The 16,695-nt window shown below is 32.0% G+C and overlaps 2 protein-coding genes across 2 annotated transcripts; both read left to right on the top strand.

Annotated features, from left to right (window-relative positions):
• The first annotated feature begins 692 nt into the window (after positions 1–692).
• On the top strand, positions 693–4,587 carry LOC131637194 (vacuolar cation/proton exchanger 3-like). Its single transcript, XM_058907781.1, has 12 exons — positions 693–1,006; positions 1,256–1,323; positions 1,449–1,477; positions 2,113–2,309; positions 2,481–2,693; positions 2,795–2,920; positions 3,191–3,307; positions 3,401–3,454; positions 3,648–3,764; positions 3,873–3,963; positions 4,070–4,134; positions 4,328–4,587. Exons 1-11 carry the CDS (start codon positions 716–718, stop codon positions 4,132–4,134), a joined length of 1,368 nt encoding a protein of 455 aa, XP_058763764.1. The 5' UTR covers positions 693–715; the 3' UTR covers positions 4,328–4,587.
• Positions 4,588–11,756: 7,169 nt separating this feature from the next.
• Positions 11,757–14,404, top strand: LOC131637196 (thylakoid ADP,ATP carrier protein, chloroplastic-like). Its single transcript, XM_058907783.1, has 10 exons — positions 11,757–12,209; positions 12,283–12,339; positions 12,438–12,500; positions 12,605–12,661; positions 12,743–12,826; positions 12,990–13,058; positions 13,156–13,268; positions 13,368–13,537; positions 14,005–14,083; positions 14,208–14,404. Exons 1-10 carry the CDS (start codon positions 11,865–11,867, stop codon positions 14,323–14,325), a joined length of 1,155 nt encoding a protein of 384 aa, XP_058763766.1. The 5' UTR covers positions 11,757–11,864; the 3' UTR covers positions 14,326–14,404.
• The last annotated feature ends 2,291 nt before the right edge of the window (positions 14,405–16,695 follow it).

Genomic DNA, 16,695 nt, shown 5'->3' with positions numbered 1-16,695 from the left:
CACTATATTGTTTTCCAATCGCATAGTATGAGCACATGTCATTTGATTCTTTTAGAGTAAGCAAGCCTTTCACCATTTATTTATTCGCAAGAGTGTTGAGGCCCTTGAAATTGAGATGAATATATCTTCAATGTCTAATGCAACTATTGTATTTGGTCATTTGTAAGCACACAGGCATCACCACAGGTGTAAATATGATAAACATTTTATTTTAGGACATTTGTGTGGACAAGATCAAACCTTTCTCCTCATGAAACACCTTGCAAGTGTTGTTGTGAAATACAATGATCAACTTCTTCTACAATAGGTGGCCCATGCTTAGAAAATTTGCTATGAGCCACACTTTCACTTGTTCTTATGTAAAAAAGATAAAAAAAAACTGACCATTCATTTATCATTTATAAATATAACAAAAAAAATAATGGAGTGGATAAATATAATAAAATATGTAAAACATATATTTATTATTGACAAAATATAGAGAGAGAAAAAAATAATTTTTTTCTCTTATATATATATAAATATATAAAAAGACTATTTTTCTCATTCATTCTATTTATCTCTTTTAATCTTAATCTCTCTTTTAGGAGATAAAGGGAGAGGAGAAGAATGAAGAGAGAAATGAAAGGAGAGGATTTAAGACAAAAAAAGAAACATCATATATGTTACCTATAAATATGGAAAATAGGTGATTTTGTTCACTTTTACAACGAAAATGGCTTCTGACAAAACACAAGATGAACGATCATGGCTTTTGGAGAATGGTAATCCAAAGGTCTTGAGCAAGGAATCAAGACACGGAAATGGCCGTAGTCGAAGAGCGCATAACATTTCTTCTGCTTCATTGCGAAAGAAATCTCAATTTACTCTCGTCTCCCACATTCCATGGCATTCGCTTAGGTTTGTTTTGGCTAACATCCAAGAGGTTATTCTTGGTACAAAGCTTTCCATTCTCTTCTTTGCCGTTCCTGGTGCGATGGTAGCTCATGATCTTGCCTTAGGAAGAGTTAGTCCGTTCATTCATTCTCTTAATTTGTAAACATTTTTTTGTATGATAATGAATGGAACACAGACACCGGAAATATAACGCCGATCTGACAGTTAACACTGATAATAATTTTAAAAATGAATAAATTAAATGTAATGAAAAGTATCTGTTTCTGACACAGGCACCGACACGAACACACTTCTTTTTAGAGGTGACGATGCTTAACGATGATGATTATAACTTGGTTTTTTGAATTTTTGTGAACAGTCATGGGTTTTCATATTGAGTTTACTTGGGCTTACTCCACTTGCTGAACGCGTGAGCTTTCTTACAGAGTAAGGAATCTAATGAATCATACAAAGTAAATATATTGTTTTCAATTCATTGTTTGTTTCTGAATTGATTGTTGATTCTTGTTTAAATTTCTATGTTTTGGTGGATGCTTCTTCAAATATTGCAGACAAATTGCTTTCTTCACCGGTCCTACAGGTATTATAAACTTTTGAGCTCAAACTCTAACACGGACACCTGGACACAAACACTCTGACATGACAACAATTATTTCAAAAACATTAGACACAAAAACCAAATTTAACATTTATGTATTCATCTATTATTTAAAAATTTAAGAATATTATAGTCTAAATTGATGTCTTTTAGTTATGCATTGATAACATTGTTGTCATACATGTTAACCTTTTTAGATATTTAAGAGATTTGTCCATAAAAATGTAGAAGGTGTGTTGAAGCAAAGAAAAAAACAATTTTTTTGAAACACTTGTCTGAATTGTTCCACACGTGTTGTGTGAGTATCTTACGGGTGTCGGACATTGATTCAAAGAGTGTGGAAACAAGAAAACAATCATTTTTTATGGGGATGTTTGTTTGACTTTTCCGACACTTGTAAGACTTTTTCGACACTTGTCATACATGCGTCATACAAGTATCGGACACCAACGCGTGTAAGACACCGCGATACACCTATTCTTAGAGGTGTCGGTGCTTCATAGATATAAAATTGTCCATTAGTATTAATTAATTAGTGTTCAATTTGGAATTTAATTGATTATGGTGTGTTTGTTGGAACTAGTTAAAGAGTTTATATATTGTCCAATGTTACACAGTTGGAGGGCTTCTTAATGCAACGTGTGGAAATGCTACTGAACTCATAATTGCAATATTTGCTCTTAGCACCAATAAAATTGCCGTTGTCAAGTATTCTCTTTTGGGTTCCATTCTTTCAAATCTTCTGCTCGTTCTTGGAACTTCTCTACTTTGTGGTGGCATTGCCAATCTTAGGTTGGAGCAAAAATATGACAGAGTAAGATCCTAAAATTCCATTTTGGGATTTCTTTGTTTTAATTCATGGTCTTTAACAAATTGTTTGAACACAAGTTCCTAGTGAGCTTTAGTTAATGATGAATCGCATGTGATAAACTGAATCTGATTTTTGGTTAGAACTAATGCTAATGTTAAGTGTTGAATTTTGCAGAGACAAGCAGATGTGAACTCACTTATGCTACTATTGGCATTGTTATGCATGTCGCTTCCAATGCTATTCACATACAGTGCTGCATTACCGGAACTCACAGTAGAGCCTACACTCTACTTGTCAAGAGCTGCTAGCATTGTCATGTTGGCTGCTTATTTTATTTACTTGATCTTTCAACTATGGACACATAGGCAATTATTTGAAGCTGAAGACGTATGTTTTCTTAACTGAACCATATATGAAAATGTTGAATTGTTGATTGTTGCAATTATAGTTTATTAAAAGGATTTATAACATGATACATTGTTGAGCAGGAAGGCGAAGGTGATAACAATGAAACAGAAGTGGCTGTGATTGGATTTTGGAGTGGATTTGCTTGGTTGGCGGGAATGACTGTGTTCATTGCTATATTGTCTGAATATGTGGTTGATACAATTGAGGTAACTCAACCAAATTATTAAGATATAAAGCTCAATTAATCACTTGTTGAATAAGTGTTTATCATATAAGCAGCTATGTATGTATAATATATGAAATGAATCTGTTCGGATTGACTTATTTAAATTTATAGCTACTAATTTAAGCACTCTTAAGACTGTTTGATAGAGCTTATAATAATCTCCATTAGCTCTTTTCAACTTATTTTCATAAACTCTTCAGAATAGCTTATAATAACAGCTTATAAATGTGTCATAAACTATTGTTAACAGGATGCATCAGATTCATGGGGTTTATCTGTGAGTTTCCTCAGCATAATCTTGCTTCCAATAGTTGGCAATGCAGCTGAACATGCAGGAGCAATCATTTTCGCTTTCAAGAACAAGCTGGTAAGAATTTATATTATAGTGTTATAATCAATTCCATACTTATTTTCCAAGGTATTTTATTCTAGTGAAGCTAAATTGATTTCATGACTGCAGGACATTTCCTTAGGTGTTGCTTTGGGCTCTGCTACTCAAATTTCCATGTTTGTGGTAAATAAACATACTCTCAACTTTTATATTGATCAAGAATGCGGTCGCAACTGCATCTGTAATACCGTTGCAGAGACCTTCAAATCTTTTACATTGCAGCTATAATTATTGTTGCGGGCCACATTTTAAAACTATTTTAATAGAATTTCATTTATTTTAATTATAACGAAACATATATAATATTAAAATTCAGGTTCCCCTCTGTGTTACTGTTGCTTGGGGAATGGGTGTGAATATGGACCTAAACTTCAACCTCCTTGAGACAGGTTCTCTAGCTGTGGCAATTATAGTCACAAGCTTCACTTTACAGGTATGTAAATTTCACATTCAATAGAAGAAAACACCAAATTTAGTTTTTTCATCAATCTCTTAATGAAATGTTATATAATATTGACCATAACATATATCATATTTGCAGGATGGTACTTCTCACTACATGAAAGGCGTTATTCTCCTACTCTGCTACTTTGTTATTGGTGCTTGCTTCTTTGTACAAAGATTTCCAAGTGGTAAGTAAAATATATATAATTATCAAAACTTAGACTATTCTTAATTATATAATTTCTAAATTGTAAATTCATATGTCTAAAGCTTTTTATCTCATTTTCTCCACAGGCCCAAGTAAAATTCAAAACGCCACTCTTAAATCAGTGATTGGTCCAGTTACATGCGCCAATTAGGTATGTTTATATTTTAATCACATATATCAGTGTCTGACACTGATATGTGCCAATATCTGACAAACTTTTGTTTCGAAATGTCAGTGTTACATATCTATGTTATATGTTATGTGATAATGCATCTATAATTATTTAATATTGTGCAAATTAATTATATGATCTAACTAGCTATGTGAATCTGGATTAATTTCAGGGTTTGACCTATTTTAGTTTGTTCCATTTATGAAGGATGGTAGCATATATCCAAACTCAAATTCAGATTCAGTATATTGGTTATTGGTTCATTTTAATCATTTTGTCACATCGAGATAGGAGGGAGGAAAAATGTTTGCAGTGGGAAATTTCATTGCAAGCTAAGTGAATAAGGCCTCTAAGTTTATAAGCCATATATTTTGTTTTTTATTTGTATAGAGTTGATCATCTAAAAAAATAAGAATAAAAATTTTTTCTGAACGTTGTTTGAGTGAGTGAAGCACTCAACAACTAAGATATTTATACATATTGTATAATTAATTACATGTTGTATAAGGAGAAATAAATACTAGTTCAATTACTTAAATTTATGAATTTAAACATACATGAATCTAAACTTTTTAATGGGAAAATATAAAAAAGAATTTAATTATTTCCAACACTCTTCCTTAAGCCGATGAATAAGTATTGTTTATTTTCAGCTTAGATATAATTCGTCCAATTTAAGCTTTCAGTCCTTTAGTGAGAATATCTACAAGTTGGCATTTTGAGAAGACATATGGTGCAAATCAGTCCACTAGTCAAGACAACAGGGTGGGGTGGGTTTAAGTATTACCATTCCCGCCCCACCCCAGCCCCACTCCCAACCTAATTATGGATAACAATTGACCACCCACTTCGCCACCAACAGAGAATGGGTTTTCCTGTTTCGCATCTGTCAACAAAAGTTATAATTTTTTTTAATAAAATATATTTTTATAGCAACAAAAATTAATAGTTAAACTAAATACTTGGTCATTTTTATTTAATTGGTATTTTTAAAAAATTAAATATTAATTATAATAAACTTTCTATATTAAGATTAAAAAGGATAAAAATGGGTAAACAATGTATTAAAAATAAGAGAAATCAAGTAAATTTAATATACGGTGGTGGGGGTAGGGCGGGTATATTAGCATACCCCCCAGTACTTAAAAATCAAGTTTTCCCTGCCTTTGCCTCCACACCCACTTAAATCGGTTTTTCTTTGTTATATATATTTGGGGCAGGCGCGACCGGGTTTAGATTTTTTTTGCCATGCCTATAGTCCACTACCAAGCTTTTCCTTAATAAAGTATTTATTAACTACAATATGCTTAGTTCAATCACGTTGAATTCGATTATGAACTATATTGATAGCTAACTTATTATCATAGTAGAGCTGCATAGGTCCTTCCCATTTGATTTTCAAATCTTCTAAAATAATTTTGAGCCAAAGTAATTCACAAATGTCGTGTCTCATGGCTCAAAATTCTGCTTCAGCAATAAAACGTGCTACTACAATGACTCAAGATTTTCCAAGAGTTTTTATTTCAAATTCCTTAGCCAAACAATGACTCAAGATTTGTTGCTCCTTTCAATCATCAACAGTCATGATAATGTCATCCACATATACTAACAAAGATGTTACTCCTCCTAGTCGCAAGTGTTTAATGAACAATGTATGATCCCCTTGACTTTGCATGTACTTCAAAGATGTCATGATTTTAGTGAATCTTCCAAATCATGCTCTAGGTGATTGTTTTAGGCCATATAACGTCTTTTTCAACATGCAAAATGTATTGTCTGGCATATTTTTTCATACCCCGGTGATACTTGCATATAAATATCCTCCTCGATTCTCCGCAACTACGATCGGGATGAGGCTGAAGCCACTTGATTTCAGAACTGACCCCGAACCGGACTAAACCGGTGGTGCTAAAAAAAATGGTGGTAAAATTGAAATTTATGAAAATTGTTAAAATACGGAGAGTATAAAAAATGGAAATTTCTTTCTCTACCTCCCTCTTTTCTTGGTCACCTTTGGTGAAAAACCCAAAATACCCTCACTTCGGAAATGCATTTCCGAAACGCTTTTTTTTTCAAAATTTGTCTTATTTCGGAAATGCACTTCCGAAAATACGAAAAAAAGGTGTTTTCGGAGATGCATTTCCGAAAACACCCCTTTTTTGGGTTTTCGGAGATGCATTTCCGAAAACACCTTTTTTTTTGGGAAGGGGTGTCTTCGGAGATGCATATCCGAAATATTCCAAGACCAATTTGGTCTTGGAATGTTTCGGATATACACTTCCGAAAGAATTCAATAATTATTAAAAAATTAAAATTAAGGTGAATCAATACTATTAATAGGTATAAAATCAAGGTGAATCAATAAAATGAAGGTGAATCAATAAAATAAAGGTGAATCAAAATTTCCTAAACAATTTTAAAGTTCAAAATTATTTTTAACTTATATAAATCAAAAATATTTTAATTCCATAAGTAAATTTTGCATTATATAGAATTAAATGTAAAATTTATTCATTAAATAAAATTAAGACAAAATCTTTTTTTAATTTTTTTAAACTAAATAAAAAATTATAACTCATTTTTAATTATGAATCAGAATAGAAATATATAAATATATAATATATAAATATATAATAATTAATATATAAATATATAAATATATAATAATTATTATAAATTAAAACACTAATTTTTTTAATTTTTATAATTATTATATAAATATATAAATATATTTATAATTAATATATAATAATTATTATATAAATACATAAATATATAATAATTTTTATAAATATATAATAATTATTATAATTATTATATAAATATATAAATTAAAACACTCATTTTTTTAATTTTTTTTGTAAATACATAATAATTATTATAAATATATAAATATATAAATAAAAAATTATAACTCATTTTCTTAGTGAAATTATTTTAGTCTTTTTAATTAAAATTATTTTAAATTTTAAAATATGAATCAGAATAGAAATATATAATAATTATTATTCCTAACTCATAAATTATATCAAAATATATAATTATTATTATTCATTACTCATAAATTATATCAAATTTATGATATATGAATTAATTAATATCCTAAAATTAATTTTTGGCATTTTTAGATTTTTTTTTTGTTTTTTCGGAGATGCATCTTTGAATTAATCAAAATCTTAATTTTTGGGATTTTTTCGGAAATGCACTTCCAAAGTCTGGAAAAATTTAGAAAAAAAAATATTTCGGAAATGCATTTCCGAAGCAGGGGTAAAGTGGGGTTTTCGCTGGGGGTTACCCCATAGGGAGGTGGGTAAAGAAAAAACCTAAAAAAAATTTTCATGTACTAAATTTTTTTTTTTTTAAGAATCAAATGAAACACATGACAATTTAAAAATAAAGAGAGACATTTAAATTAGATTGTAATCTCTATATGAATTAATTAAACTAAGTTAGCACGCCGACCTAAAAAACCTAAAAGGCAATAACGACAATAACAATATATATTAAAAAAATTACTAAACAAGTTTATTATTTGATCGATCCAAACCAATTAGAAGAAAAAGGCTATCCAAATCAATTACTAAAAAATATAATCAATCCAAAACCAATCAAAATTGGCCACATCTAGTATTTTAAAGTTGTAAATTCCACTTTTTTAAAAATAACTCTTTCTCTAATCTTGGTTTAGATCTTCTTTTGTATCCCCTCCTTTTTATTAATAAAGACCCTCACCACTTAAAGATACAAATTGTGTAAGTTTAATTCAACACTTAAAAATATGCTAATTAAATGAATAAGTCAAATTACCAAAAAAAGCAGGTAATCCTTATTCCAATTGTAGTCACTCCCCACCTAAATTTAAATCTAGGGGCTAGTGGATCTCATTTGTCACCCACTAAGTCCTACTCATTCTCCACACTTTATATTAAATGTAAACCAACTTTTTTGTTAGACAAGTAATATGCTAACTAACATAGTTTATCCGGTTTAGCCTTGAGTTTCCAATTAAAAACTAGTAGACTATTAACTTTTAACACTTTACTTGAATAACATACAACTAATGTAAATGTAAGTTTGTTGGTAAGGAAATGATAAAGATTTTGTTAAAAAAAAAATATAAAATAGATATTTTATATGCACAATTGCAAAATTTAATTTATTGAATCGGTGATCACATTTAACATTATTGTATGTTTAATAATAGTGTTCGCGATGCAATTTAAATCGGTTTTAAATATTCTCTATATGCAACCGCAAAATTATATATCTTAAAATTGAAATTCAATTTCATTTATCTTAATAGTCTAGCTTCTTCTATTAATTCGAATGTACATGCTAATTCAAATATAAATTAAATAGAAAATTTAAAATATTTTACTTTTGTCTTATGTTTGGTAGATGCATACATTATGATTGAGATAAAATATGATAAGAAGTTGATAAAAATAGAATATAATAGTGATATGGTAAACACTTATTTTATCACGTGTTTAGCGCACACTCTCGATACAATTTTATAGTAGGGGCTTTATCTTTAATTACTCCCATTAGTACTCTTTTCCTTCCAATAGTGAGAAAACGTTGATAGATTCATGCCTGTATCAATATATAATAATCATTAAATAACGAATAAAATATTTTTAACAACTAATTAAATAATTATATGAAAATATTACATGAAGTAGTGGCATATATTCGGTTATATGTTCCATCCTGGACTTTGTCATAACATTTAACTCCATATTCAAGTAAGTTACACATTAGTTCTCCACGAATAGTCATCAATTATATCCATATACCTAAAACTCTCTAAATACACCACATAAGTGTATGCGGCAATCTTGTTTGTCAAAATGGTCGAACCTGCCTATGCAGATGTCTCTCAATCTTGTTATCGACACCACTAGCGCCCCTTGCACATGCAATCTCTCAAACTCAATTTTAAGGAAGTTGAATCGTGCATGACCCCCCCCTGTGTTGGATAAAATAGAGTGTAGAATGGTCTAAAAGGGAGGGGTGAATAGACCTTTCCTCATAAAAACCAATTTCAAAGCCTTTGATCTCACTTAAGAAACCAAAAACTCCAACTTCATATGTAGCAACCTTCACTCAGCCCTACCAAATTTTTCCTTGGAGAAGAAAACCCTTCTTTTTTCCTTTTGCTAGATTTTCAATCTCAACCACATAGTCACAACTTGATTCTTGATATGAAATTCGAACTTCACAAAACATTAGCACATAATGACCCCATCTCACCAGATATCACACCTCGCCCCTCTGAGTTGAGAAGCACACGTACACAAGAATGTTGATTTGCTAGAGGTTAAAGATGAACGATTTCAATTGCAATTTCACACAACAATGCTCAAGAACTCACGAAATCAAAGCAATAATTTTTTTTTTCAAGTTTGATTTGATAAAGAGAGATTTTGTATGATTAACAAAACTTGACAATGGTTTTTCAAAAGTTGAGAATGAATGTTTTCTATGAAAACTTGTTTCAAAGTTGTTAAGTTAGAGAGAGTTTTTTTATTATATGTGTGTTGAAATTAATGCACTAAAATGAGTAAAATGACCCTTATGATTCGAGTCAAGAGCAAATATTATGATTCGAGTCAAATGAGAGAATGATTTGAATCAAGAATACAAAACCTAGATCATGCACCTTTGATTCGAGTTATGTGATTCAAATAAAATAAATCCATGATTCTAATCACACAACTAGAGATGGAGTCCAAATTTTGAAATCCAGTCATGATTTGAATAATTTTTCATGTGATTAGAATCAAGCTCACACCTAATTCTAATCACACTTCCAGAAGCAAATATTAATGTACACATTCATGTCATGATTTGAATCACACATAACTTTGATTTGAATCGCACTTCCAACATTGGGATTTTGAAAAAAGTGAAGTGTTCATAATTGAATCGAGAATTATACTGATTGGAATTATGCATTCATGAGTTTCTCAATTCAAGTTTTTAACTTATTGGCTCGAACCATTTTGCATCTATTTTAGACATAAGGTTTTGATTTATTCATGAAAAATATGATTTAGCAAAAACACTTAATACTAAGAGATAAACAATGATCTAATTGAGATGAAACTCAATTACTAAAACGATAAAGTAAATGATAACCAATAAGACAAGCAACAAAATCCTAAGCATCAAACCCTAAGAGAGCATGGCAACTTCTCCTTGGTTTTTTCAACATCCCCACAATGTTCTCAAGCTCAACCATCAGATCCATTGTTTCAACTTTAGTTAATGTGGTGTGGTCACGTGAACATTCATAGATGGGCAAGTCCATAAGACACGACATGTCATTTAGTGTTACTATCATTTTTCCAACCAAAAGATGAAAGTTACTCAAATCTTTGTGACACCTCTCTAAAAATGTTGTTAGTAGGTATAGTCACTTCTAGAGGCAAGTTCAGCTAGCCCATTGTCTCGACTGACATCCATGAACCAACATTCATCTAGATTAGTTAAATTAATATTCTTCTTGCCATTATAGATACATTTAAGTGGCACTTCGCAGAATTGGAAAAAAGTCGAAACAGTATAAAACAAAAATGAAAAATAAGTTGTAAGAAATGGGTTAATAGAATGACATACCTTACCTCTCCATCCCAGGTATTTCTACCTACATGATCTTCGTAAAATGTCAATATCTATGTATCAAACAAGCCTCTAAAATATACCTCAACCTGAGGTTGATGCTTTGCCTTAGTAAATCTAGCTCTATTTGCTCGCATCTAACGGCAAAACTTTAGTTTAGCAAAGGCAACATTTAAGTTTTTGTTCCCTTTAGCACAACTTCTCAGCATATTGTTCCAATCAATTACTGCAAATTGATAGAAACATAAATGAACCAGTAAATTAGACCACAAGAAATCTAAAAAATCAATATATCAACATGTTGTCAGCTAAAATTTAAATTAGAGACTCCAAATGCATATCATGATGCATATTCAAATTTTAGAATTCGAACAAATACATTACAGTGCATTCTCAAATTCTATAATTTGAACGATACTAGTAATTGAAGAATAAAATACATGCAATGAATTAAATAATCAAACAAATATATATTGTCCTGTTAAATAATTGAATACATGATAATTTAAACAAAATTAAATAAATACAAAAATTTCAAATTTGATGATTTAAGGATGAAAAGAGAAAATCTAAAGGATATGTTTCATGGATTAAACAATTTGTTCCAATTTTAGAATTCAAAAATTTAAAAAATATGTTTTGAATTTTAAAATCCAAAAGCTACATTCATAGAATCTAAAAGACATTTTTTGATTTTAAAAAATATTCTCAAAGCTTTCAGGGGTGAAAAATGAAAAAAAAAAAAAAAAAAGCTTATGAATTAATACCTATACATGTAACACATATAATTTGCACTACCCTCCTTAACATAAATATATATATATATATATATATATATATATATATATATATATATATATATATATATATATATATATATATATATATATATATATATATATATATATATATATATATGTCAATGTAAATTTTATATCATATAAAAAGTATGTTTATTTTTCACATTGGCAAAATTTTAAATATTTTACATAGATATATCTGCATTTGAGCAAAGAGTTATTCAAACGCACCCTCCTTTTTTTCTTCTTCAGCGCCTTATCTCCTCTCCAACCCATCTTCAAATGACAATTTCCATTTCCACCAAAGAGGAAACACCTCTAATCTCATGGCACAAACTCCCCCTCATCAAACACGACGTCGTTTCACCCAACTCCCACTCCCCTCTCCGCCAAAACCCCACACTCACCTTCTCCGCCGCCGCGTCCACCAAATTCGCCTCTGTCTCCGTCGCGGAAGCCAAACTGCATAACCATTTCGCGCCAACGCCTTCTCAGCTCCTCAAGCACCCCCTTGCCGCCTTGGCGTTTATTCCCCGAGATGCCGCTCTCTTCTCCGCCGGAGCCTTCGCTGGCGCCGCTGCTAAAACGTTCACTGCTCCGCTCGACCGTATCAAGCTCCTCATGCAGGTGCGCAATTTTTTTTTTAAACTGAATTGCGAAAACTATAGATGAAACGCGGCGTTTAACAATGTATTTGCAGACTCATGGTGTGCGGGTTGGGCAAGACAGTGCTAAGATAGCAATAGGTTTCTTTCAGGTCATCTTTGAGCCTTTTCGGTTTTTTCCGTCCTAGCTTTAATTGTTGACTGGCTTTGTGAACCTAAAATTATTTGATCACATGAACCTAAAATACAGGCCATAGCAGTTATAGGGAAGGAAGAAGGGATTAGAGGTTACTGGAAGGGAAATCTCCCTCAGGTCAGTAAAATTAGGAAAAGATGTATTGGTATTTCTGTATTCATGTTTTCTTATAAACATTGACTAGTCTTTTCATTTTAGGTCTTCATTTTTTAATGTTACAGGTGATTCGGGTTATACCGTATAGCGCTGTCCAGCTTTTTGCTTATGAAACTTATAAGGTCGCCTCTAGTTACCTTTTTAAAAGTTCTAACAGCAAATATTGCTTGTTCATGTTTGAAGTTGTATTTTTGGATTTATAGAAATTGTTCAAGGGACAGAATGGTGAGCTCTCTGTTGTGGCAAGACTTACAGCTGGTGCTTTTGCCGGCATGACAGCCACTTTTGTAAGTAAATAGTTAAAGGGGACTTGCTTTTATTGTGTAGGTATTTTAATAATTTTACATAATACAGTTAATACTAGCAATTTCTTTTATGTAAAATAATCATTTATGTCCTTTACATTTTGCTTTGCCGTATGATTTTCCTAATGTTTTTATGTCCTTGTAGATAACTTACCCATTAGATGTTCTGAGATTACGATTAGCTGTTGAGCCTGGTTATCGAACCATGTCAGAGGTATGATTGAACTGATTTAGCATTTAAGCAAAGATCTTTGTTTGTGAAGATGTACGTGATTCGAGGCTCAGAACCATTTTGTGGTTATTCTTTCCAGGTTGCCTTGTGCATGCTAAGGGATGAAGGATTTGCATCTTTCTACAAAGGCCTTGGGCCTTCTCTTATTGCCATAGCTCCTTATATTGCAGTGAATTTTTGTGTTTTTGACTTGTAAGTTCATTAACAAACTTGAATTTTTTTAGTAGTTGTGAGACAATGGACTTAGATATTGAAATTGAAAAATCCTAACCTTCTATGGGTGATATATAGATTAAAGAAGTCGTTGCCTGAGAAATATCAAAAGAGAACCGAAGCATCTATACTCACTGCTGTGCTTTCGGCATCTCTGGCCACACTTACATGCTATCCTTTGGACACTGTACGAAGACAAATGCAATTGAGGGATACACCTTATATGACAATATTAGATGCTTTTTCAGGTGAGGGTTGCTCCTGTTTACTCTTTAGCGCCAGAAATTTATGTCACCACATATTCATTTTGCGTGCTTTTATTTATTTGACATCAGAAATATATAAAACAAATGTTTGAAGAACCTAATTTGGGTGTTGTATTATCATTTATAAAGTCATGCTCTTATTCTTTGGCCCAAGGTATCGTGTTTATAACTGCAGTAGTTATGTTGCCTTATTGTGGTGCCTTGGATTTAGTATTCCCTAAAGTAGACATGTAGGATAACAAGAGATTCAGAATCTTCCAGTTCTTAACTCAATTCTTGGTGTGTATTCGTCTGATAGTTAGCTCAATATTTATAATTATAGTTGTAATATAATGATATATCATTGTACATTTAGATATACTGGGAGGGTACACTTGATGTTAATTAAGCTATTTGAATTCTGGTATTGTAAGGGAATTTTGTTCATAATAGTACTCATGTTGATGCAGGAATTGTGGCACGAGATGGAATTGCTGGTTTGTATAGGGGATTTGTGCCTAATGCTCTGAAAACCCTACCAAACAGCAGGTTCATATTTTCTCCTATTGTTTATGAAAATAAGATTATGATATATTGATTGTGCTACCTTTTAGCTACATTCTTATGCTCTCTTGGCCTTAGTTTCATTACTCACCCTTGTTTCTCTCCGCAGCATCAAGCTTACCTCATATGACATTGTCAAGCGCATAATTGCAGCTAGTGAGAAAGAATTTCAAAAAATCACTGAGGAAAATCGCAACAAACAAAACAACAACATCAACAATCAATGAAACAGAACTTTGAATTCATCTTATTTTAGCCATTTTGCTCCTGAATATATATATATATATATATATATATATATATATATATATATATATATATATATATATATATATATATATATATATATATATATATATATATATATATATATATATATATATTTCGAATCAATACTCTGTATAGAGCTATTTATTTATTTGTGGGGATGGAGTTAGCTTAATGACCAGCTGACAATCATCCAACTGCCAATGTTTCCGTAGGCGCTGGCCAAGAATTTTGTAGAATATATATTTTTGCTATGCATTCTGTAAGTCTTATTTTCTTTTGATGAATTTGTCATTAGCTGTAATTTTTCAGAGATGTTGTAGTTATCAAACTTGGTGAAAGATTATGAAAAATTGTATTCTATTAATAACCTTTCCCTTGCAAACCATTATTTATTTTACATTTTTACCTATAGTGGTATCAGAATGATTGTTATTTCACTCTCTCCGATCTACAGAAGCGTTTATTTACAGATGCAAATAAAGAAAAGGAAATAGCAGGCAAGAATTCTTGATCACCAAACATTAGAAGATGAACAAATTTGAGTACACTTTGTCAATAATTCTTGGCTTCATGCTTTTCTCATTATTATTTCTCGTATATATAAAGGTTACAAGGCTATATCGGTAATTACACTAAATAAATACATTTAAACTAATTCCTATTCACATCCCCCCTCAAATTGATGCTGCTTGTCAATGAGCATCAATTTGCTAACAAGAAACTGATGACGTGGACGCGGAACAGCCTTGGTAAGAATATCTGCAATCTGCAACTGAGTACTGACATGAGGAAGTGATATTATTCTGTCATCATAAGCGTCACGGATTGAGTGACAATCAACTTCAATATGTTTGGTGCGTTCATGAAAAACAGGATTCGCAACAATTTGGATGGCACTTGTATTGTCAGCATAAAGTGAAGTTGGCTCTATTTGAGGAAATCCAAGTTCAGCCAAAAGACCACGAAGCCAAATTATTTCAGAACAAGCAGCAGACATGGCACGATACTCAGATTCAGTAGAAGATTTAGAGACTCTCGCTTGTTTCTTACTTTTCCATGAGATCAATGAAGAGCCAAGAAACATGCACCAACCAGTGACAGATCGTCGAGTATCAGGGCACCCTGCCCAATCGGCATCACTATAAGCACTCAATTTAAGAGGAACGCCAGTAGGAAAGAATAAACCACGATGAGAGCTTCCCTTCAAGTAACGAATTATACGTCGAACTGCTGCCAGGTGTAGGTGGCGAGGAGAGTGCATGAATTGACTTACTTGTTGAACAGCAAATGATATGTCAGGGCGAGTAATAGTCAAGTAATTAAGGCTACCCACGAGTTGACGATACAATAAGGGATCATGCAACAGATCACCATCATCACGATGATATTTAACATTAACCTCAAGAGGAGTATCTACTGGATTAGCCGATTGCAGACCAGCCATAGAAATTAAATCTGTGGCATACTTGTGTTGATGGAGGAATATGCCCTTGGATGTAGAATGAACCTCAAGACCAAGAAAATAATGCAAATTACCAAGATCTTTCATATGAAACGCTGCTTGTAACTGCTGTTTAAGGCTTTGAATGGAAGCATGATCAGAACCAGTAATAATCATATCATCAACATACAGAAGAAGTAGGACAATTCCAGTAGATGTTCTATGAATAAATAGAGAAGAATCGTACTGACTCTGAGTAAAGGAAAACCCAAGTAGAGTGGAGCGAAATTTTTCATACCATGCTCTAGGCGCTTGTTTCAAACCGTATAAGGAGCGTTTGAGCTTGCACACACCCTTAGATGACGGAAATAAACCTTGAGGAGGAGTCATATAAATATCTTCCGCCAGGTCACCATGAAGAAAAGCATTTTTCACATCTAATTGATGAAGAGTCCACCCGTTAGAAGCAGCTATAGAGAGTACCGTACGGACAGATGTCATTTTGGCAACCGGTGCAAATGTCTCATCATAATCAATTCCATATTCCTGCTTGTTTCCTAAGGCAACCAAGCGAGCCTTGAAACGGTTAAGGGACCCATCAGAATTCAATTTCACAGAATACACCCATTTGCAGCCAATGGGTTTAACATCAGGAGGACAGGAGACAATATCCCATGTGAAATTCTCTTGAAGAGCTTGAAGTTCCTCATTCATTGCTTTTATCCAACGTACATCTTTAACAGCCTGTGAATAGCAAGTAGGAATAGATATGCTAGAGAGTGTGGTAGTCAGAGAAGTATGTGAGGAATCATACCTGTCTGGTGAATATCTATCTGGTGCTCGAGATATTCGACCAGAACGTCGTGGTTCAACCATTACCGGATCA

Source organism: Vicia villosa, unplaced genomic scaffold (assembly GCF_029867415.1).
Source record: "Vicia villosa cultivar HV-30 ecotype Madison, WI unplaced genomic scaffold, Vvil1.0 ctg.001941F_1_1, whole genome shotgun sequence".
Taxonomy (NCBI): domain Eukaryota; kingdom Viridiplantae; phylum Streptophyta; class Magnoliopsida; order Fabales; family Fabaceae; genus Vicia; species Vicia villosa.
The sequence above is the reverse complement of the archived record's forward strand: the minus strand, read 5'-3'. Positions and strand labels throughout refer to the sequence as shown.

Coding starts and splice junctions, on each gene's coding strand:
- LOC131637194 (XM_058907781.1), top strand. CDS start 716: ATGGCTTCTGACAAAACACAAGATGAACGATCATGGCTTTTGGAGAAT. Junction 3,308..3,400: donor TCGCTTTCAAGAACAAGCTG/GTAAGAATTTAT, acceptor TCATGACTGCAG/GACATTTCCTTAGGTGTTGC. Junction 3,964..4,069: donor TGTACAAAGATTTCCAAGTG/GTAAGTAAAATA, acceptor TTTTCTCCACAG/GCCCAAGTAAAATTCAAAAC.
- LOC131637196 (XM_058907783.1), top strand. CDS start 11,865: ATGACAATTTCCATTTCCACCAAAGAGGAAACACCTCTAATCTCATGG. Junction 12,210..12,282: donor GTATCAAGCTCCTCATGCAG/GTGCGCAATTTT, acceptor ATGTATTTGCAG/ACTCATGGTGTGCGGGTTGG. Junction 12,340..12,437: donor TAGCAATAGGTTTCTTTCAG/GTCATCTTTGAG, acceptor CCTAAAATACAG/GCCATAGCAGTTATAGGGAA.